At 39.4% G+C, this 24,604-nt stretch overlaps 1 protein-coding gene across 1 annotated transcript; it reads left to right on the top strand.

Moving 5' to 3' along the window:
* The first annotated feature begins 142 nt into the window (after positions 1 to 142).
* Positions 143 to 24,417, top strand: SLC6A14 (solute carrier family 6 member 14). Its single transcript, XM_019421918.2, has 14 exons — positions 143 to 385; positions 1,348 to 1,513; positions 5,543 to 5,674; positions 7,190 to 7,351; positions 8,377 to 8,512; positions 10,217 to 10,349; positions 12,472 to 12,612; positions 15,810 to 16,038; positions 17,430 to 17,555; positions 18,747 to 18,865; positions 19,293 to 19,392; positions 19,656 to 19,765; positions 21,983 to 22,150; positions 23,072 to 24,417. The coding sequence occupies exons 1-14, from the start codon at positions 338 to 340 to the stop codon at positions 23,216 to 23,218; spliced, it is 1,917 nt and encodes a 638-aa protein (XP_019277463.2). The 5' UTR covers positions 143 to 337; the 3' UTR covers positions 23,219 to 24,417.
* Positions 24,418 to 24,604: the final 187 nt, after the last annotated feature.

The raw sequence follows: 24,604 nt of genomic DNA, 5'->3' as shown, positions 1-24,604 counted from the left end.
GCTGGGCTCTGAGTCAAAGGCTGTCAGTCACTTGGGCTCAGGCTGCTCCCTGCTCCGCCGCTCGCTCACAGCCCAGCCCTTTCCCCGGGCCAGGGCAGGGGATTGCTACATGCCAGCTTACCTGGGGAAAAACCAGAGCCTCACTTTGGTCCCTTCCGGTAATTGACACGACAGGGCGCCCTGAAAGGGGAGGGGAGAGCTCCCTCCATAAATGGTCCCACCCCTGGGCAAGGTGGCTCGCTCAGGCAGGTAGCAACGGGGGAGTGTGCACCTGTCAGCAGTCAAGCTCAGCCGCACTGCGAGACGAGGTGGAGCGAGCAGAGGGAGTGAGTCAACCATGGACAAGTTGAAGTGCCCGAGCTTCTTCAAGTGCAGAGGAAAGGAGGTAGGAGTCTGGAAGCGGCGGGAGGTGTGGGGGGCCCGGGAAGGAAAAACTTCAGGGGCAGCAGTCCCTGTATTTGCCGTCTGTGGCTGTTCCTTATTCTCCACGTTTCTCTTCAGCTGCCTTCAAGTGTGCCTGAGATGTCCCCATAGAGTACGGGAAAAATAGAACAGGTCTTACTGGGGTCGCCAGAAGACTTAGGATCACCTCAACCTGTGCTTTGGGCACGCCCACAGAATCCTGTTTTCTGTCCCTCTCCGGACTGTGTCCATATGCTGGAGGGAAATGAGGAAATGCACTGTCCTTATCTGACCTGAGGAAACTTCTCTACCCTAGAGCAGCTAACAGGTTGGGAGAATTTGTCTAGGAATATTATACTGTGGCTTTCAGAAAAGCACTGATTTTACTCTCCAAGGCAAGGAGAGAAGTTAAACTTCCCTTAACTCCAAACATCCCAAACTATCAGCTCATGGGAAAGAGAGTCTGTAAATTCTTTTCGTTTGTCTGTTTTAGTGGAAGCTAAATTGGATCCTTCTTCTCAAAGATCCCATACAATCTCCAGGGTGTTCATTTTACCTAATTCATCTTTAAGGCTTTTGTATTTGAAACCTTATTCATTCGTCCACCTTCTTTTGCCCTTCATGCTGGGTACCCCGTGTAACCTTTCCATCAACATTTGGATGATCTTACCCCCAAAAGGAGTAAACATCTCCACCTAAAGAGGTTTTTTTTTTTTTTTTCATTTTAAGAGGTAAATGTTGTAAAGTAAAAACAGCCATTAGCAGAAATGTCCTCAACCTTTGAAAAGTGTTTCCCTCGGCTATGGCTTTCTGGGTTCATCCTGTCTGTCTGTCTGTCTGTCTTTGAGTGTGTGTGTGTGTGTGTGTGTGTGTGTGTGTGTAATTATGCTTCTGTGGACTTTTAATAGCATAAAGACAAACTCTTGATATCGTCTCTTCTACCAGAAAGTGACAGCTTCATCTGAGAATTTCCATGTTGCTGAAAATGACGAGAATCAGGACCGTGGTAACTGGTCCAAAAAATCGGATTATCTTCTATCTATGGTTGGATATGCAGTGGGCCTGGGAAATGTGTGGAGATTCCCCTATTTGACCTACAACAATGGCGGAGGTATTTCTCACCCCCACCCCCCAACTTCTTTCCCTTCTAGTTTAAATGGGGTGCTGTGTGGCCTCTGAGGCTATTTTGAGAACTGAGGAAAGGCAGGTGATAGTTTGAGTTAGTGGGAAGATGGGGAATAAGCATACTTCATTCATCATCAGACTACGAGTTGCTAGCTCAAGTTGGGCAGGTGGCAACTTCTGAGTTTCTGATTTAAATGTGTTTGGCTTAATGTAAGGCTGAATCTAGACGAAAGGCGGGGAATTCTCATTCTAAAGCGAAGTTCAAATACACTGCTGGAATAGCGTAAGGCATTCCGTTCTGGAAACACGAGTGTGGAAGGAGTTGGTTAAAAAATAAAGGTTTAGGGGCGCCTGGGTGGCTCAGTCGGTGAAGCGGCCGACTTCAGCTCAGGTCATGATCTCACGGTCCGTGAGTTCGAGCCCCGCGTCGGGCTCTGTGCTGACAGCTCGGAGCCTGGAGCCTGTTTCAGATTCTGTGTCTCCCTCTCTCTGACCCTCCCCCGTTCATGCTCTGTCTCTCTCTCTGTCTCAAAAATAAAATAAAACGTTAAAAAAAATTTTTTTTAAAAATAAATAAATAAAAAATAAAGGTTTAGTATTTTAAGCTGCAATATTCAGTTACATGTATTCCAGACTGGATGGGCCATGTAGAAGATCCTTCCAAAATGCGATGAGAATTTAGTTCAAGACCAGATGTTCAATTTCTGCCAAATGATACTGTTTATACCTATAGATCATTAGGGAAGACTCAATTAGAACCGAGAGAATAAAATAACTCTGAGGTGACACACAGAGGGAAACAAAATGAATTGCACAATTCTCTAGTAATGTCGAAACAGCTTTTCACTTACACCATATTTTATTTACTTGTAATTACAGGTTCTATTAGAAGTGTAGAGGTTCCATGCCCTTAGATTTCATAATTGGGAACCAGTGAAACTGTGCCACTATAATTATTTTTCTTGGTATAATAGGATTTTGTGTGGTGATGTTTCAATCTCATATTCCTTGTTAATTGGTTGCATTAGAACATTCATATGGGCCTTTGGAGCCTCAAGAAGCAAGGTCTGTTTATCAAACACTTCAAGTGTTGGTGGCATAAACTCCCCTCTCCGGAGCCTACGTTGTTGAGTCACGGGCTTGGTCTAAGTTTGAACTTGAAAATGAGTTAGGAATACAATCATTTTGGCATCTAAGTCCTCTGGTCACGCGTAGTGAAGAGCGTACAGACTCCTGTCTAGCCTCTGGTGTTCAGGTTCAGAAATTCCCCGTGACTTGACATCATACATAGGCCCAGTAGTTGCCATGCATTTCCAGGAACTATGTTAAACAAGGTCAAATAGAGAGTTTTAAACGTAGGCCCCCAAATGCTATTAGTGTATATGCTATCTTCTTTGCCCTCATTTCCTCCAAATATTAATATATCACATCAGCTCTCAGTTTTTAAAGATCGTATCATTTGGGTAACGGGGATCTAGGCTCTTTCGACTGCTTTTTTGCTCTTCTGTCCAAGGGTAGGAGAGGAACAGGAAATTCAGATTTGTCAAGTATTAATGATCAGAGTTTTACATATGGTCAGGTTTGGAAAACCATTGCTAAAATCTCGACTCATTGTCATCTGTAGATTCTTCTTACCAGTTTATGAAAAAGAGGTATCATACGACCTTAGGGTCTAGGTCAGCAGCGTTAACAATTTGTGGCCACTGTATTTTATTCATAATCTACCAGTTGTGGTTGTTATTAATAAAAAAAATAATATAATAAGTAAAAAGCTATATATACCAGTGAGGAAAATAATCCTTTTTTTTTTTTTGAAAAAAATATAATGGGCTAGTAAAATTTACCTTATTATTGTATTTGGACAGGGATATTTTGTATTCCTTCTCTTTATATTTATCATTGGTGGGACTTAAACTTCTATTAGTCATAGTAATGATGCCACGTGCATTGCAACATCTATAAAAACATATTTGTCTCTATGTTCTAGTGACTAGTGACTTGTACATAACAAATATTTTATTGTCTCATTATTTTTAATAGAATAAATTTTGAGGGTTGGGAAAATGTAATCCCCAGGTATGATGTTACAATATCGTAATATGAAAGATACATGAGGAAAACAGTGTAACATGGGTGCATGAAACGTACATAATTCAAAAACCCATTTTTTTATTCACTGATCCCCATGTTTTCTTACTAAACTTTGTTAAGACTTCTAGAGTGCTTGATCAATAAATTTAATACTTTGTCCCTGCTTCAGCCTACAATCTGGCAAACGTTCAAATGAGCAATATTATGCCCCAGGTGTGGGCAGAATAAAAGTAAAATAATACAAGTTTTATTTTATTTATTTAAAAAAAAATTTTTTTAATGTTTATTTATTTTTGAGACAGAGAGACAGAGCATGGACGGGGGAGGGTCAGAGAGAGAGGGAGACACAGAATCCGAAGCAGGCTCCAGGCTCTGAGCTGTCAGCACAGAGCCCGACGTGGGGCTCGAGCTCACGGAGTGTGAGATCATGACCTGAGCCAAAGTCAGACGCTCAACTGACTGAGCCACCCAGGCGCCCCTAAAATAATAAAAGTTTTAACTTACAGTGCCAAAAAGGATCTGGATACTCTAACGGTAGGAGATTTAGTCTGTATAAAATAAAAAAGTTGGGGCGTCTGGGTGGCTCAGTCGGTTGAGCATCCAACTTTGGCTCAGTTCATGATCCCACAGTTTGTCTGTTCGAGCCCCACGTCGGGCTCCGTGCTGACAGTTCTGAGCCTGCTTCTGATCCTCTGTCCCCCTCTCTCTGGCCCTCCCCTGCTCATTTTCTCTCTCTCTCTCTCCCTCCCTCGAAAATGAATGAACATTAAAAGAAATAAGAATAAAATAGAAAAGTTAACTATGAGTAGACCTCAAACCTTCAGAATCTTTTACCAAAAACAGGACATTTCTTTTTTTTTTTTTTTTTAATTTTTTTTTCAACGTTTTTTATTTATTTTTGGGACAGAGAGACAGAGCATGAACGGGGGAGGGGCAGAGAGAGAGGGAGACACAGAATCGGAAACAGGCTCCAGGCTCCGAGCCATCAGCCCAGAGCCTGACGCGGGGCTCGAACTCACAGACCGCGAGATCGTGACCTGGCTGAAGTCGGACGCTTAACCGACTGCGCCACCCAGGCGCCCCAAAAACAGGACATTTCTTATTGAGGAAAGACTCTTACGACTCTCTGGGGAATAATATCCTTAGTTGCAAACACTTCTGCTCTAAAACACATTTAGCATTTGCACCCGAAGTCTTAAAAAAAAAAATAGACTACTTATTTAGAAAGGACAAAGGAGGGAAACTAACTTTGAACATCTACGATGTGTGTGCCATCTTGCCAAGTGTTTTCACATAGGCTCTGTAATCGAACCCTTGCCACATACTGATGAGTTATTCTTGTCCTCCCCATATATGAGGAACCCAAGGTCCGGAGGTTAGGTAAATTGCCCCAGGTCTCATAACTAGCGCATGGTGGAGTCAGGGTATAAACCAAGGTGTATCTGGCTCCAAAGCCTGTGATCATTCACCTCCTCTGGATCGCTTTTTATAGGCTATAGTTTTTTATTTTTATTTATTTTTATTTTTAGAGACAGGGAGAAAGAGAGAGAGAGCAAGCTGGGGGAGGGGGGGAGAGGGGCAGAGGGGCTCGATCCCCAGCAGTGACATCATGACCTGAGCAGAAATCAAGCGGTGCGGATGCTCAACCCCCTGAGCCACCCGGCGCCCCTTTAGGCTATTGTTTTTAATGACCCCAGCAGCGTCTTTAGGTAACACTAGACTCCCATTTCGCAGATGAGGAGGTCAAGGTTTAGAGCATCAACTACTCTCTCACAGAGAGTAGTAAATCTGGGGACTAAACCCCGTCAGGACCGATACAGGACCCACTGTATCAGAACGCTTTCAGAGTGTTATGTTGGTTGTCAAACGGTCATCGAGGTTTTCGTGACATAATGGCGCTTTGGTTCTATTTTGCATGTTTCAGGTGCCTTCTTGATACCTTATGCGATCATGCTCGCGCTGGCTGGTTTACCCTTGTTCTTTCTGGAGTGTTCACTGGGACAATTTGCTAGCTTAGGTCCAGTTTCAGTTTGGAGGATTCTTCCATTGTTTCAAGGTTGGTATCACAACGTTTTCCCTATGGTGCTTATTGGCCTATTTGGCGTATAGAGCCGTCCCCACTATGTGGCGTTAAAATGTTTCCAATTTGGACATGGGAAAGGCAAAAGAGGCATCCGTTTTTTTTCCTCTGAACGTTTGCCAGCATAGAATTTACAGACCAAATGTTAATTTGGAGTTCTGTTTCTCTCGGGCTGACGATATGGAAGGGAGGGGGGGGAGGATGCTAGAGGGTGTTTAAGGGTGTCATTATTCTCCTATTTTCACCTTTTAAATTCCTCTGGCACACAATTGTAGTCGTGTTGCGTATTAACTTCCCGGGAAGTTTTTCAAAGTGCCTCGATTGTCATTTAGCATCAAACAGCCCTCCTGCCTGAAGATTAGTTTCAATTGCTGCAAACTATTTGCAAAAGCCTCAATGCAGCGTCAAAAATAAATTGATAGTGAGGTGCATAGAACAGTTGTGCTGGAATATTGAGGAAGCCACCGCAGAAGCTAGTCTTGAGCGTTCGAGTTCTATTCAATGTTACACGGCAGTTTGACACCGGAGAGTTCAAGAAGCTTCGAAGTTTAAATTCAGATGGGTACGGAGTTGTTGAATGTTCTTTACATGTACTTGGAGAAATCCTGTGCATTGGTTCGGAGGCTTTGTCTTCCACTTGTTAAAATAGTGTTTGTTGGTTGGTTTTGAATGTTTATTTATTTATTTATTTTTGAGAGAAAGAGAATGAGCAGGGGAGGGGTGGAGAGACAGGGAGACAGAATCCCAAGCAGGCTCCGCGCTGTCAGCCCAGAGCCCGATGTGGGGCTTGAACCCACGAACCGTGAGATCATGACCTGAGCTGAAATCAACAGTCAGACGCTTAACCCAGCCGCCCAGGTGCCTCTGTTTGTTTTTAAGGATAGGACCCACCGTGACAAGAATTTTCTGACTGAATAAGAGAGTCATGGCCATGGGTGATTGCTCATGTGAACTTGATGGATGAATAGAGGTTCTGCCCTTGATCTTAGTACCATTTTCTAATTAACTGAAAAACCGGTCTGAGAAAGCCAATCACCAACATAATTTTAAATTTGAGAAGAAAGCTATTTAGACAGTAGACTGCCTCCCCCCTCCTGCTCAAAACAAGGAAAGGCAAAGAAAATGTCTGAACCAGCCTTCTCATTTTAAAATAGATTTGGGGAGGGGCGCCTGGGTGGCTCAGTCGGTTGAGTGTCTGACTTCAGCTCAGGTCATGATCTCGAGGTCTGTGAGTTCGAGTCCCGCATCGGGCTCTGTGCTGACAGCTCAGAGGCTGGAGCCTGTTTCAGATTCTGTGTCTCCCCCTCTCTGCCCCGTCCCCGCCATGCTCTGTCTCTCTCTGTCTCTCAAAAATGAATAAACGGTAAAAAAATATATAAAATAAAATAAAATAAATAAAATAGATTTGGGGACATTGAGATGCAGTTTTCTTAACGAATTAGCAAAAGAAATTTCACTTTTTTAAAAAATTTTAATTGTTCTCTTTTCCAGGTGTGGGAATTACGATGGTCCTAATATCCATTTTTGTGACAATCTATTACAATGTCATCATTGCCTATAGTCTTTTCTACATGTTTGCTTCTTTTCAAAGTGAGCTACCATGGAAAAATTGTTCGGTTTGGGCAGATGATAACTGTAGCAGGTCGCCTATAGGTAAGCTACATTTATTTTTTAAAAAATTTGTGAACTGAGCGTTGTTCTTCTATATTTTCTAATAAGCTTAAAGAGTTACATTATTTTCTAACCAATTTAGGTGCAATTCAAAGTGAGCCATGGGTTATTGATGAAAGCAGAATAAAGCCTGGATAACTTGAAAATTGATTGGTGCAATCGGTTCATTTCTGAGGGCAGCCAGTAAAAACTAAGCCATCATTTGGAGTGGGCAGGAGAGAAGGAAGAAAATGGGAAAGTGGGAGAGAAAAGCTCTACCCATGATAGCACTATAGTGAAGCCTTGGATTGCGAGTAACTTGTCCTGCGGGCGTTCCACAAGACGAGCAAACATTTCCGATAAGTTTTAACTTGATAAACGAGCGGCGTCTTGCCATATGAGTTGTACGTGGCACCGAGTGTCACGTGATCGCAACTGAGCCAACGGTTCTCGAAATTCGCTCTGGTATACGAGTGCTTGGGATTACAAGCATGTTTCCGGAACGAGTGCTGCTCGCAAACCAAGATTTGTATTGTGTTTCAGCAGCTGGAGAATGTCCGTCGTCTCCATCGTGTGTTGCTGGTCTTTGGGATCACGTGATATTGAGACTGTAGGCTATTACTACTGGGATTGCCTATGTCTATCAAAGAATAAAGTGATAAAGCTTTCATGCTTCTTAGCCATTTAAAGGTATCACTTATCTATATAGGTTCAATAAGTCTACATCCTAAAAATTCCTTAGAGCACTAAATCCCATCTGAAATGATTGTTACTTTATGGCAGTTATTACTATAAACACAATCCTAGTAAAGGGGCAGACATTTTCCTACTCACCCCAAGCTTAGTATTAGAGAAGACTTAAGATGCCGAGCACTCAGGGTTTATTCCATTTGTAAGATTGCTCCTCTGCCCTCACCAAGTAACAATCTAAACAGTTTATTTTACCATTCATACTTTTTTTTTCCAGGAAAATACTTTTCTAAAACTAAGTACGTGTGTCTGTGTGTGCTCTTCTTTATAATTTTTAGTTACTCATTGTAATGTGAGTACGATGGGGGACATCATCCGAGTAAATAAAAGCTGGTTAAGCACCCACAATGTGACCTGCATCAATGGAAGTGAGGCTTATCAGCCAGGACAGCTTCCCAGTGAACAATATTGGAAGTAAGTATGTTAGACGATCTGCTTTTTTTTTTTTTCAGTGTTGATTTATTTTGAGAGAGAGAGAGAGAGTGAGCATGAGCAGGGGAGGGGCGGAGAGAGAGGGAGAGAGAATCCCAAGCAGGCTCCGTGCCGCCAGCTTAGAGACCGACGCGGGGCTTGAACTCGCAGACCGTGAGACGGTGACCTGAGCCAAAACCAAAGGCCAGACGCTTAACCGACTGGGTCACCCAGGTGCCCCAGACGATCTGCTTCTTAAACAGAGGTGACGTAAAATTTTTGTAAATAACAGTAAAATAGTGATCAGCTCTTTCCTTACCTCGTGTTAGTAGGACAAAAAGGGGAATCAGAACAAATTATGCTGCATTTGACTCAAATGCTTACCCAGCCTGTGTGAGAAGTAGTAACCTGCAAAATCAGCTCATAGTCAATAAATGGTCATTTAAAAATTCCTTATTAAATGAGCAGAATACTGTCAGCAATGGTTTATTCATTGCTTTTTAAGTCTAAGTTAGGGCATTGCTTTGAAGAAAAAAATACTCACATTTTGGACTACAATGAGCAAATTCTAATAACAAACAGCTGGGTGATGAGTAATATTTGGAGTAAAATTGCTATTTATTTAAGGCTGAAATTCTTCATTGTCTATTTTACTTATAATTGTCATTACATGGTAAAAATAGATATGTGAGATTATATATATTATTATATATATGTTATGTATATATTATAGAGAAATATATATATATACATATATATATATTTACTTGTATTAATTTTAAATGATCTCTTCTTACTCTCCTTACTTCTACCTACCTTTGACCCTTACCAAACTTCCTTGAATAATGCTGTAATGAGTTCTTCCTCACCGATGTGTTAATGCTCTGTGGCCCTTTTAAAATTTGGATCTTGGGGCGCCTGGGTGGCTCAGTCGGTTGAGCGGCCGACTTCAGCTCAGGTCACGATCTCACGGTCCGTGGGTTCGAGCCCCGCGTCGGGCTCTGGGCTGATGGCTCAGAGCCTGGAGCCTGCTTCCGACTCGGTGTCTCCCTCTCTCTCTGCCCCTCCCCTGTTCATGCTCTGTCTCTCTCTCTGTCTCAAAAATAAATAAAAACGTTAAAAAAAATTAAAAAAAAAAAAATTGGATCTTAAAATGTTCCCAAACATAAAGCAAAGAATTAAAATCCTAGATCCACGCACGTCTCTAACAGAAATCATTGAATGTTACAGAAAGCCTTTGAAAAAGGCATACAAATGGGGACCAGTCTCGGTTTGATGCTAAGTAAAAGCGCGATGAATAATTGAATATAATTTTCGGGGTTTTCTTCATCATTTTACTTGGAGAAAAAATACGGTGACGAATGAAAGAAATAACCTGATGTAAGGTTATTATTATTATTATTTTTTTTTTACATAAAGGAGCTTTGAAATACGAGGGGGGAAACCATAGCTACAGGAACTAGTAGATGTTTTATTCGAGGGTTTGGAACTCTGCACCGGCCACAGTTAACGCTCACATGCATAGCCTAGCTTTTCATTGCACTACGTTTGCCCCTCTTTACAATGGTATCGATAAAAACGTCCCATGACGTTGATGTATTGAGATAGAATACTCATGGAACATCCTCCTGGGTGACGGATGTTGCAGAATTCGATGTAGCAGGACCAGCGATTCTGTGTTCATAAGAAGGACTTGTGTGCTTTCAGCAAAGTGGCGCTCCAGCGGTCAAGTGGAATGGACGAGACTGGGGTAATTGTGTGGTACTTAGCACTTTGTCTTCTTCTGGCTTGGCTCATAGTCGGAGCAGCGCTATTTAAAGGAATCAAGTCTTCTGGCAAGGTAATTCGGAAAACACATTAGATAGTGATGTAGCTCTTTTCCAACTTCGTTGAAGTTCAGTGGCAAGCATAATCAAATGCATGTTTTTTCTATAACGGGAACAATTCAAATGCGTGAAAAGCTTTCTAAGGAGGCGGCCTGGCTGTAAGAAAATACATAAGATCCCCGCTATAGGTATAAATAAAACAAGCAAAAACTAGTACTAGAGTCTGACAATGACAGCTGACCCTTGAACAAGTCTGGGGTGGGGGGCGCCAACACCCCCACCCCGTGCAGTTGAAAATCCTACTATTGTTGACCAGAAGCCTTACTGATAGCGTAGCCAATTAACACCTATTTTTGTACATTATGTGTATATTTTTAATGTTCATTTATTTTTGAGAGAGAGAGAGAGAGAGAGAGAGACAGAGCGTGAGCGGGGGAGGGGCTGAGAGAGGGAGACGCAGAATCTGAAACAGGCTCCAGGCTCTGAGCTGTCAGCACAGAGCCCGACGTGGGGCTCCAACTCACCAACGGCGAGATCATGACCTGAGCTGAAGTTGGACCCTTCACCGACTGAGCCACCTGGACGCCCTGTTACATATACTATATACTGTATTCTTACAATAAAGTAAGCTAGAGAAAAGAAAATGTTCTTAAGAAAATTGCAAGAGAAAATACATTCACGGTACTGGATTTATCGAAAACAATCCTCATATAAGTGGACCCGTGCAGTTCAAACCTGTGTTGTTCAAGGGTCAGCTGTACCCAGAAGTTGGACCCTGCTAGTCAAGACAGCATTCTGAGGCTTGGGCATATATTTTTAAATTGTCTGTCCTATTATATAAATAAGCATCTTGAATGGAATTATGTATTGCAGTGTTGGGTTTGGAAAAGTCTAGATCCTTGTTAGATAGGATTAGCATCAGGAAATTCTGCAGCTTCCCCAGAATGACTCAGAACCCTCTTTTTGTCCTCTTCTGAAAAACCATTAGTGTTGTCCCTCTGTATGGTTTTATGTTTTAAACTTTCAGAGAGCATCTTGGCAACTTCAGGGAACAACGTGAAATTTTCTCCATGAACAGTTGTGCAGCACCCAGAGAAGTGAATATTTATGTGTTTGTAACTGCTAGGCCGAAATCTCCTAAAGATGGAGGACAGGCATAACTGTGGACTCTCTCGAGTCCAGAATATCTAGACTATCTAGACTATGTCTAGAATATCTAGCACATTCAGTTAACGTAAAATTATAATGAGATGCCACTAGATCACGCAAATACTGTGCCCCTCAGAGAGTCCGTGGAAACCTTCGAAAATAATGTTTCAGTTGCACATTTTGGAAACCTGTGGCTCCTTTTTGACGTTAGTATTGAAATAATCCCTGAAAGGCCATTTGCCTAGGCAGTTCATTTTTATTGGTCTCTGGCTGGCTTTAAGTCGTCTCCCCGGGCCTATTGTCAAACATAGGACATCTATGGATCAAAGAAATCATCCACATTGACGAAAAGCCAGCCTCAGAGGCAATCTGCTCATCTGGAACCATGTGTTATCTAGGCTACGAGCAGCGCACTTGTATCTGTGCTATCAAATCTCTTAATGGCGGCTTTAAGGATAATAATACCAAGGGTTCAGTATTCGCTCTAATCAGCCTTCATGAGATTTGGCCATCTCGTGGGAGATTATGTTCCTTCTCCTTGGGGAGTGGAACCCCCAAGGGAGAACGGAACCCTTCTCCTTCTCCCATCGCAGGGTTTAAGACCATTTCCCTTCCCATCTCAATGTAGTAATTTACCAAGAAGCAATACTCTGTCTCCTCAGACATTTAAAAAGACATATTTAGGAAAGCAGTCTATCTAGATTCCAAGTTGCTACTGCTGAGGTCTCCTGTATTCACAACGTGAACCCAGGAAATATTGCTTCATACATCGGAGTGTTTTGAAAATGGATCATTTGAGAGCGGGGAGAACAGAAAGACAAAACAATGGCAACTTTGGTATGGCTATCGCCAGATTCATTAGTAACTTACAAAGTCTTTGATACTGTATTTTGCTGATCTCGACTGGTTAATAACTTTGTTTGCATACAATTCAATACCACGGCTGAAAAATCTAACTTCTTAACCTCTGGTTGTTTTTCTTGGTAGGTGGTATATTTTACAGCCATTTTCCCCTATGTCGTCCTACTCATCCTATTAATTCGAGGTGCGACTCTGGAGGGCGCGTCGAAAGGCATTTCATACTATATTGGAGCACAGTCAAACTTTACCAAACTTCGGGAAGCTGAGGTAAGACTTCATTTGGATTTCAAATTATCCGAGGAGGTAAACCTTAAAAGCAAACACTGAATAGGAGTGTCGTAATGGAGTGGTTGGCAAAAGAGTACGCAGTTAAGATTATTAGTGTTTCCGTCCATAAGGAAGTGCTTTGTTATTGGAAGTGAGATCATCATTTTGAGAGGTAAGATTTTAAAAGCCATTTTATGCATATAGCTGATTCTGTACGACCAGAAGGGTCTGGGGCCTATTGATCTGAAAGGGAACATTTCACGCTAGATGCCTACCTACAAGTTGCCGAGTAGGACCGTGAGACTTCTTGGATACACTAGATTTCAAGATTACAGCCGCGAGTTTAATGGTCTAATGTGCATTTTAATTGTCTTCCAAGTTAATATCCCCAAATTAAAATCAAAGTGTACCTAATGGATTATGCTGTTACAACACAAATTTGAAGTGAACGAAGCATTCCATAAACAAGGCTGTTATAAGCCTAAACATGTGCCATGAATGTGAATTGGGTAAACCCTCTTTTAGCTCTCGTCCATTGCCAGAGAGTGGCTGTGTGTACCAGCAGTTTGCTATTTTCTAAATACTTCCAATCTGGATATTTAATTATTTGTTGTAGAATCTTTCTGGTAATCCAGTCAAATTTATCAGTTTTTAGTCATGGAAATCTATGTATCCTTTGCCTTTTTTGAAAATTGAGATGTCAGTCTCTGGCCTTTGGTTTCCTGTGCCCAAATAATTTTCCCTCAATAATTAACCACAACGGCCTTACGTGCTTTTAGAATTATGAACTTTTATTGTTTTAGTCTTGGAGATGTAGCTTGATGTGTCCGCAGGCCATTTGTTTATCTCTTCATTTATCTTGAGTCTCACGTCTTTTAACCTTGTTTGTTAATATCTTCCCAACTCGAGGGCCGTTTTTGATGATGAATAAGAAACAAATAAAATGGAAGTTGGTACTCATCATTTTCTCTCTGTTAGGTTGTTAGACAAGATAAAATATTAATTAATGCGCTTTCAAAATGGTAAACTGCTATCTAAACATTGGCAATGATTTTAATCACTGCTGTTAGGTTACATTGTGCTATTATAGATGGCAACATTTTCCCTAAGTAGTGGACCCTCCATTTTCCTTAAGCTTCATAACTTTGAGCACCGATGAAAAGCCCCTTTGATATTCTTTAAGAGACGTTTACAAGCCTGAAAAATGTATGTGATTATTTCATATTGGTCTGTGTTTCATTGTCTCTATTACCTTTAAAATATCAGACCTAAACCTAAAGCTCCTTGTGAAACATACAATTGAACCCGCCTTCTTCCTCGCCCCCCCATACAAACAGTACCTTCACTCTTTCTTTGGGTTTGCTGGTAACGAGAATTATTTCTTAGATTTTTTTTTTATTTCTCATAATCTGTATTCTGAGCCTGGGATCACAAATATGCATATTTTTTCCTTTTCTTTGGCCATCTGAACTCTGTTGCAGTCTTTAGGAGAGCAGAGAACCATACACGTCCATAGCTAGAAGACTCTTCTGGTCTTCAGTGATGATTTTGCTAACTCCTTCATTTTATAGTGATGAAATTGAAACCCAGAAAGAGTCACATTTAGTTAAGTTTACACAGCCAGCTGGTGCATCTTGAATTAAGGTTTTCGAATCCCAAAATCAGTAATTTTGTAGATAGCTATGAGATTGATAGGTATGGAGATTATAACTATGTTTGGAATTTTGCTTCACTCTTATTTGCAACCTTAGGTACACATCATGGTATATCCTCTGGCATTTTTATAGAACCCAGACCTGCCACACTCATTTCTAAGATCCCCTTAACTCACATATGCATACAAAATGTGTCAAGTAAAAGCAGCTGAGAGATCAACATAACCACGTTGTTCATCTCTTAAAATGTACAGCTGCCTAAGAAATGAGCATTTCGTTTCTAATGATTTTGTTAGAATAAGTGAAATAACCATTATATACCATCTATGTATCTATGTATCTATCTATCTATGTATGTATCTATCTATCATCTATCTGTCTTATCTTGTCTACCCATCCATCTATCCATCCGTCCATCCATCCATCCATCCATCCATCCATTTTGCTTTCTACTGGCTTCCTGCCATTATAAAGTAATTATAATATAATAATAATCTAACATCAAGCTCTATTCTGAAGACCTAGTAATATTTTACTCCCTAACCACTTTTATTCCTATTGGAAATAGATTACATACTTTTCAAGGGGGGAATTAGAGTTTTTAATTTCCATAAAAGAAACCAAGTATCAATTTATGATTATTTTCCTTAATAACAATAATAGCTACCATTGAGCATCCTAATTGCTTTACAGATACTATCTTAGTACATTCTCACACATCATCCCTAGGACATCAATAATAATAATTGTATATATTTTGTTCTTTTGATTTATTTTATCATCATCATCATCATCTTCATCACCATCTCCATTTTACCGATGAACAAACAGGCTTAAAAACGTTATATAGGGGCGCCTGGGTGGCTCAGTCGGTTAAGCGTCCGACTTCGGCTCAGGTCATGATCTCACACTCTGTGAGTTCGAGCCCCGTGTCGGGCTCTGTGCTGACAGCTCGGAGCCTGGAGCCTGCTTCGGATTCGGTGTCTCCCTCTCTCTCTGCCCCTCCCCCGCTTGCACTCTGTCTCTCTTTCTCTCTCTCTCTCAAAAATAAACATTAAAAATATGTTTACAAGTGTTCAAAACCATGTACCTTTAACTAAACCATATGAATCTGTCAATATGTTTTCAGTTTTGACTCACAAAATTGAAATTGCATTTGGTTCAAATTGATAATGGAGAAATCTCATACAACACTGAATGAAAAAAGGCAAGTTGTGCAAGTCTCCAAGGCATTAAGAAAACTTTGCTGTAAACTCCACTAAATACCGTGTTGTTTGGGTAGACACATTTATCTAGTTAAAAAATATAAAGGAGAACAAGTCAGGATAGCAGTTACCACTGGAAGTTGAAGGGTGATGTCAGAAAAGGGTGCTTGGAGGCTTTCGAACACTGGTAACTTTTTCCTTTTTAAGCTGGGCAGTGGGTAGTTGGCGTTTACTTCCTGACTACTCATATTCACTCATTTGTATATATAAACATATTTTACAGAAGTGTAACATTTAAAGTGCATGTTTTGAAATACTAAATTGCTTTTTCTTATAGGTTTGGAAAGACGCGGCCACTCAAATATTTTACTCCCTTTCGGTGGCTTGGGGCGGCTTAGTTGCTCTATCATCTTACAATAAGTTCAATAACAACTGCTTCTCAGATGCTATTGTAGTTTGTTTGACAAATTGCCTCACCAGCGTGTTCGCCGGATTTGCTATTTTTTCTATATTGGGACACATGGCTCATATATCGGGAAAGGAGGTCTCTCAAGTTGTAAAATCAGGTATGTAACGCTATATATTAATAACTTTGATCAATTCAGTGCAGCTCATTTAGGAAACACCAATACATTTTATAGCAATTTACTGAAAGCACTCAAGCAGGATTTAGGGCGTTGCATTTTCTTTCTCATTTCATCTTAGGTAATTTGATTGTTTTAATGATGTGGTACTTCTCGGATGATCTCAGAAAACAGGACTATATTAGGGAACAGTTGTTTAAGAAGATATTTTTATTGAATTCTGTTTAGTCCTTGACATGAACTACTTATTGTACAATTACAAGTATCAGGCATCATGCGTGCCTTTACATGCGTTATCTTCGTGTATGTGTCTGTATATATACATGTGTGTGTTCATATATATAGGACTGTATGAGTGCAAGGACAGTATTGTGTCTGAACTTTTAAGACACATCAGATCTCGTATAGATAGAAACCCAGTGACTTTGAGTGTCCAGCTTTAAAGGAACCTGATTAATGAACTTCCTAACTTTAAAGCCATTAGCTAGGGATGCTTAATTATCTGGCTGAGATTCTCAGGAAAAGAATTCTAGGGTCCTTAGTAGTAGGAATTCCTCCTTAAATTTTTATTTATGGCCAGCATTTGATGGAGAGGCCAATGCAGGAGAATAGAATGTTAGGACTAGAAGGGACCTTATGGATAATCTAATGTCCAGCTCCTCACTTCCAGAGGAGGGACGGACAGTGACACAGTACAGGCTCGCAGCTAATTCTCCTGAATGCAAGGCCAGTCCTCTGGGAGTCTGGAGAAACTCAACATACTTAAAACTAAGTACCACCTACTTGGAAGAAATTTAAAAGCCCCTCTAAAATTAATATACATCAAATATGAAATAAGAGTCAGTTTCTAGTTTAGTTACATACAATCTTGCAAGTGTCCGTATACTAATTAAAATGCCACTACAAATAGTGATTCCGGGTGAACATTTGGAGAGACGGCCGAAGACTAGAAAGGTAGTTCCATAAACTTATCTTTCTCGATAGCGTAATTCTTTCAGACTTTCTAGGCTAAGGCGACTTCCTTTAGATTCCTGGAGTGTAAGACCGTCGTTATTCTTCACGAATCTTTAAAAACACGAAATTTGGCTAAACAAAATCGTTGAAATAGTTAAGATTTCTTATGTGAGACATGCGCCGCTCAGAAAATTTTTCTCACGAGCGTAATTCTTGTCACGTGCTCGCGTTATCGCGTCGACTGAACGACCAAGTCAAATATTTTTAAAAGTGGAAATGAAATAGTTGCTCAAGAATGTATACCATGGATCGGGTTGCCAAATTGAAATGAAAGTTTTCTAGTATCTTATGTTGAAAATGTCCAAATATGTGAACTGTTTGGCAACTAATTTAAATTCCACGTCATACATTTTTCTTAGGTTTTGATCTGGCGTTCATTGCTTATCCAGAAGCTCTAGCCCAACTCCCAGGTGGGCCATTTTGGTCCATATTATTTTTCTTCATGCTTTTGACTTTGGGTCTCGACTCTCAGTTTGCATCCATTGGTAAGTAATCCTTCCAGGGTTAGCATATCCCTCTTATATTTTACTCATGTTTCCCCTGCTTGAAAATATCCTTTTCCTATCTTTGTTGTCCTCGTCAGCTTTTACTCTTAGAGTCTGCAAATTCTTTTTAACTTAATTTTAAATACAGAAAAATACGAAGTACTCACGCCGTAGACACCCGAAAGGAACGGGCGTTTAATACCTTATATTTGCTTCAGAAATGAAATTGAAGCTCCCTGTGTTTCTGTCCTGAATACGATTCACATTTCCCAGAAGCTTCCTAGAAGCAACCGTCACCACGGATTATGTGTGGCACTCAGTCCATGTTTGTAGACGCTGCATATGTATCCATAAATAACACCTAAATAAAATTTTGTCACATAAACGTGAAGTCTCATAGCATACGTGTCACCCTGACGGCTGTTTTTTTTACATGTATTGTGAACCTTTGTTGACACGTGCTCATGTAGATCTAGTTAATTCACAATCTGTCCCCATAATGATGGCCATTTGGATTATTTCCACTTTTAAAACGCACGCACGCTACTGCAGTGCTTACTCTGGCACATGGCTCTGCGTACACATGGGGATTTTCCCTAGGGTACACAGCTAGAAATTCTGGAACAGTCTTCATCGTATCACTCTTACATAAAATATTTTAATAGTCAACTCTGTACAGTATAAAGTCTGGCTTTCTCTAGTTGACTTTCAAAGCCCTTGAACATTTTAAACCTGCATCTTAATCCTTTCGGTCATACAACCTTCTATTTTTAGCCAGGATTGTTTCACGAACCCATTTATTTCTTAAACCTGGAAGGCCTTTCTGTCTCCATGGTATTTATTCAAATATTCACCTTATTTAAAAGTTCTAGAATTCTTCCTTCCCCATAACCCTCTTGCAAACTACTTCAGCCCCAGAGATCTGTTACCTTGTAGTTACCACCAACGAAAAGCCTTAAAAAACAGACTAGAACCAACAAATGAAGAGGGCCGCGTTCAGTTTTTTATCAGAACCAACAAGTGGTGACTGCAAAGAGAAAGGACACTATGGATTTTTAAAAGCCGGGAGTAGGACCCAGAGTATAGTCTCTTCATATATTTGTAAATGTGATTAATAGAAGTGGGATTCTTGGGTTAAAATTATCGGCAAGTGAGTTGACATTAACCCGCCATTTTTCTCCCCTTCTGAAGAAACGATTACAACAACGATCCAAGATTTATTTCCCAAAGTGATGAAGAAAATGAGGGTTCCTATAACTTTGGGTTGCTGCTTGGTGCTGTTTCTCCTTGGTCTCGTCTGCGTGACTCAGGTATACTATAGTATTTTTACACAGACAAATCATTCGTTGGAATGTACTTCATAATCTACATGAGGAAACAAAGGTTTAAGAGGATGTTCCGTGACAAGTCTAAGTCTGCCTTGGATCAAGGGTTTCTGAGTTTTAGCCCAGTTTTTTTCCCCATTATAGCACAATTTCAATGGTCAGTCTATTTTGAAGAGGGGAGGAGACCCAATAATGGACAGCTTCCCCAATTACAATGAAGTCACATATCCCTCTTGAGATATTTAAAGCCACATTTGTCTTTACATTTGCAAATGTTCTTGTTTCACATCTTAGCACAGGTGAAACCAAGGAGCATTTGTGAAAATCAAATGAATAGATTCACTTTAAAGACTTCGTCAGTCATAAAAATAATTAAAATATACTTAGAGGGGATTTGGTATTCTTTTTGTAGGCTGGAATTTACTGGGTTCATCTGATTGACCACTTCTGTGCTGGATGGGGCATTTTGATTGCGGCTATACTGGAAATAATAGGAATCATCTGGATTTACGGTAAACAGTAACTACAGAATTACCTACACATTTCATTACAGTAATTTAGTTTGGTTCCTTTTCATTATGTTTACCGTAATGGTAGAGTATAATATAACTGGGAAAATTGATAATGAAGCAACTTGTAGTTAAAAGCGTATACTCCATTGCTGCAGTATAGGAAAATGTTTAGATAGAAAGATAATTTGGGGCCACAATGATTAAAGGAAGAAAATGTGAGCAAGGGCTGAACGCACTTTTTTTTTTTTTTTATTTTTTTTAAGGTGGGAACAGATTCATTGAAGATATAGAAATGATGATTGGAGCAAAAAGGTGGATATTCTGGCTTTGGTGGAGAGCTTGCTGGTTTGTCATTACACCTCTTCTTCTGATTGTAAGTATTAATATGCCATGAATTTGGTATCAATAATATACATATTATTATCTATATAAATGTTATATATATATATAACATGAATTATATATATAACATATATATAACAATATGAATTATTCTTCAAGTTTATTTCTAATATAAACTTGAAGAATAATTCATATCGGAGACAATAAAGCAAACTAATGTCATAAATTAATGGCTTCCAACTTTTGCTTTATGACTGGCACCTGCAAGAGGCCTAAATTAAAACGCCTTTGCAATATTGCTTTTGAGGCTATAGGTTTAAACATTTACCATTGGAGAAAAAGAACAGGCTCCTATAGACTTACAGATCTTACATATTTAAAAATTCTCAATAGAATAAGTAAAAATGGTTCATTTGCCCGTTTGCTAAAAATATGCCGAGTCATCTACAATGTTCCTAACCTCTCTGCTAAGACGCAGGCTCTTGTCTTCAAGGAATGCGATCTAAATATACAAATTGCTAAGAAGCAACACTCAGATTTTAATGCATAATTTTTCTCTGTATGGGAAGGTATTTACGAGCTGAAATTGCTAAAAGAAACTCACCGCTGTCAACAGAGGCAACGGTTCACGTTAAATTCAACAATGGGTACTATTTAAGAAACCGAGGGAAAGCAAAAGATATCTTACTGGACAGACACGGCATATAAACAGGAAACCTTTAAAGAACAGTTCAGCGCAGTAAATGACTGATTGACAAAAACATTTCACAGGATGGAGGATTACTGTCTTGGAAGAGATGGGGAGGTGGCAAAAATTCATAAGGGGACATCTGTTGGTTCTCACTGCCTTCATGCATTCAATAATTTGATCCAGAATTTGCTTCACATCTGAAATATTATGTTTGTTTTAGAGGGTGTTAAGATTTATTTATTTACTTACTTACTTAATTTATTTACATTTCATAAGGTCAGTTTCAAGCAGCGAGCAGTTTGGGACTGGATGTACTGAATCAAAATATTTCAGACGCCCCATATTCTAGCTAAACGATTTGGGCTGTGCTACTAAATATTGTTTTCCTCATTTGACAAGTCTCCGTAATCAAATAAGCCCTTTATCAATTTAGAAGACCTCACTATACTTTTTAGCCAGCTAGTTTTCATTGATTACACAGCTTTGACAATGGGATTTAATTTCAAATGCAAAAGTATTAATATTAAGGGTTATACATTACCATCTATTTTGTATAAAGTCATGTAAGGTCATGGATACTCTCCAGGATCCCTCATCCATTCTCTTGTAGTTATGTAAAAAATCATGGCAACTGGGAAATACATTTAAATTACTTAAATGAATGTAATTAATCTATTTAATTTTAATATGAAACTTGAATATCTATTTGATAAAGATTCTTACATTCTATTTCTCCACTGCTTTTAGTAAAACAAAGACAGCTAAATCTAGAGAAACTAGGAGGTGACTCTGGCTTTTGTTTATTTAGTTTTGTTTGCTTTACAGATTTCTAAAGAGTTAGATTTAATGTGGCAACATGTCTAGATTTTTTTAAAGATTTTTTTTTTTTTAACTTGACCTCAACTTCAGTCTTTTCACTGTTAAGATTCCGATTTCACTGTTTTGCCCATACACACATTGAGCTTGTTCTTCTCTGCCAGAGAGGCTGGAGGTGACGTGTGCTTTGGTAAATATGTACCAAATGTGTGTGAATGCGTGTGTGTTTCAGGTGTGGAGCAACGACTGCCCTGTGCAGTGGGAGATAATAGAAACAATTGCTAAGCAAGGGAGCAAAGCCTGTTCACTAAAGGGTACTTTACATTCTCCTATACGCTGGCTAGCTTATGGCACAGAATAAAACCATACTATTATAAATTAAAGTTAAAAGGTCAAGGACAGAAATGTTCAGGTATTATTTTACTTTCAGCCTGATATATTTCCTGGGCATTGAAAAACATGTGGCACAAGTATTTGCACCTTTTGCACAGATACGGAGGTGCTCGTTTTGGAAGAATCTATTCAAAGTCAAATGCAAGTTACTTAGATTGGTTCATTTAGAATTATCTTCTGGCTGGTTACTGGGTTATTTTAGTCGCTTGAGTGTATCTTCATTGTGATTGCTTTTGATGGATTATTTCCAAGGAAGGGGATCAAATGCCTCACAGTTAGTGCAACAGAAATCACTAGTGCAATAAAGTCTAATCTTTAGCATTGTTTGTTCGTACTTTATTTTCACAGGCAATTTTGATCTGGTCATTGGTGAAATTTCATAGGCCTAATTATGCCAAAATTCCATACCCTGACTGGGGAGTTGCTCTAGGCTGGTGTATGATTATTTTCTGCATTATTTGGATTCCAATTATGGCCGTCGTAAAAATAATTCAAGCTGAAGGAACTATCTTGCAAGTAAGCACATTTATATCATTTATTCTTTAAATAGAGTACTTATGATCCACATGAAGATGACTCATACGGTGGTAAGAGGGGATTATGAGCCTTTAGGCTACTTCTATGCCTGATACAATCATCTGACTACTGTGTACATAACATTGCTTTATATTTATATATCTGTGTGTCTTGTACTAGATTATAAGCTCCTTTAGGGAGGAGTCCTATGTTGCTTGCTGCTGTATCCTCAGGCCCTATGAAGAGTGTTCGGCACGTACAAGTTATGCCATTTATACTTGTGCTGAGTTGTCCCTGAAGATGACACGAGGCACATGACCTTTTTGCTTTAGATCTACGATCTTCACTTTAAAAGCATTGTCCGGTTATAACGCATGTCCTAACAGCGTGTGCAGACTTGAAAAAGCCTGGTAAATGATCTCGAACCCCATCTAGACCCTGAGTGATCCCTCTTGCACGGAGGCCCAGGGGGATGGGGTTGATTATGACATCTCACTAGGACAATGACTGGGACAAATGTCAGGAGTCAGGTTTTAAATAATTTCCCAAGCCCATCCAGATCAACGGTTTGACCCCGGGGTTCCCTTTCTTTGGTTCTCGAAACCTCACAGGCATACACTGGATTAATTCCTCACCTGACTCTCACTCTCAGGGAGGGACAGCAATGTCGGAGAATTCAGTGAAAAGACGTGGAGTAATGGGCTCATACACGTAGTCAATGTAATTCTATTCACAACTAGTTAACTTTGAGTATCATTTTTTCTTAGCACACCATATTAAGAATTTTGATGATCGCTTTTGACTTTTCTGCGGTTCCCGTGTCATTTTGCTTAGCGAGGAAACTTAATATTCTGCAAAGGAAATATGGTTTGATATTTGATATGGTCTAAAACGTGCCTTTTTTTTTTTTTTTCTTTTCAGCGCATTGTAAGCTGTTGTAGACCAGCTTCTAACTGGGGTCCGTACCTGGAACGACATCGTGGGGAGAGATACAAAGACATGATAGGTCCTAAAAAAGAGACTGGCCATGAAATACCTACTGTCAGCGGCAGTAGAAAACCAGAATGAGATCTAATTTTTTAAACAGACGTGGTCATGTAAAGTGATAGCTTTAGAATCAAGGAAAATTTTATTTATTTGTATGTTAATTGAGTAGAAAAATGTACATACTATGTCCATAATAGTATAAACTTGTTTTCCCATCTAAGCAGGAATGTGATATAATGTGAATCTACTAATACTTAACAATGTGATTATTATATTTCTTTTTAGATCATCTATCTGTATAACACATACGCAGCTGTCTCTATTTCACAATAACACTTTTGTAAATATTACCATAATATTTTTCTAACATGCTGAAGACTTTATTTTGAGCCGGTTATTTAGAAAATTGTTATATTTTCTATTATACAAGTTTTAAAAAATTGTTTGCTATATTTTCTTAGTATACAAGCTTTCTTTTCCATAAAGCTGGGGAAAATAAAATCAGTATATTTAAGAGAAAGTATTAAAGTTGAAGGCCTTATTTAACTATAAATGCTATACATATATGCGAAAAATGGACTGTGTATATGAGCACTGTAGTTTAATACGATGGCTTCGATCAAATCTAAGACCTTACGATTGTAATATATAGTTAAGAGATGAAGCAAAATGATGTTTGTCTTATTTGAGTAAGTTACTATGTACACGTGGTAACTTATTTACATACTTATAGGAGATAAATCTGTCAAACTTGTCAAGAATGAAGGAAGGCAATTAGAAAGTCCTATGTCCCAGTTTCCTTACAGAAGATAATGAAAACAGATCATTGGCAGGTTCATACATCGATCAGGTATTACTGACCACTGGTTTAAGCCTCACAGCCTGGGATGATGAACATTGCTGAAATATGCAAGAAACTTTTCAGCTATTCTTAAAGGTTCTTAACTAGGGCTTCAGAGAACATTTAAAACTGACATTATACATAGTATCTTTCTACGTGTATGTGTACATGCATTTTTCTGGGGAGAGAATCTACAGCTTTCAACAGAATACCAAAGGGATCTGTGGTTCAAAAAAGTTTAAGAACCGCATCACTATTTCTTCTGGCTTTTTGTTGTTGGCAAGTGAAGAAGGAAAGGAATCATTTTACGCCTTAATTTCGGATACATTTTAAATTCCTTTTCCTCTTCTTTTCTACTGAAGATTAAGGGAGGAAGAGATTAAGGTATTAAATTTAGACTGGTAACTTATTTGGGGGGAAGGGGCAGGAAGTAGGTAAACAGGCTTATGATTGAAAAGTCTCAGGGAGCTATGTACAAATATATAACATAAGCTTGTGTTCGGTATTTTAAGGATTTTCTTTGAGGGTACGTCAAGTGCTGTTAGCGAACTTCAACAGGTTAATTCCTCAGTTACACTGGATTTTATAAAATATTGGAAATAGATGGCTGATGAGAGTTTAGAAAT

Source organism: Panthera pardus, unplaced genomic scaffold, assembly GCF_024362965.1.
Source record: "Panthera pardus isolate Hobbes unplaced genomic scaffold, ASM2436296v1 HiC_scaffold_27, whole genome shotgun sequence".
Taxonomy (NCBI): domain Eukaryota; kingdom Metazoa; phylum Chordata; class Mammalia; order Carnivora; family Felidae; genus Panthera; species Panthera pardus.
Note: the sequence above shows the minus strand (reverse complement) of the source record. Positions and strands in the feature narration are given on the sequence as shown.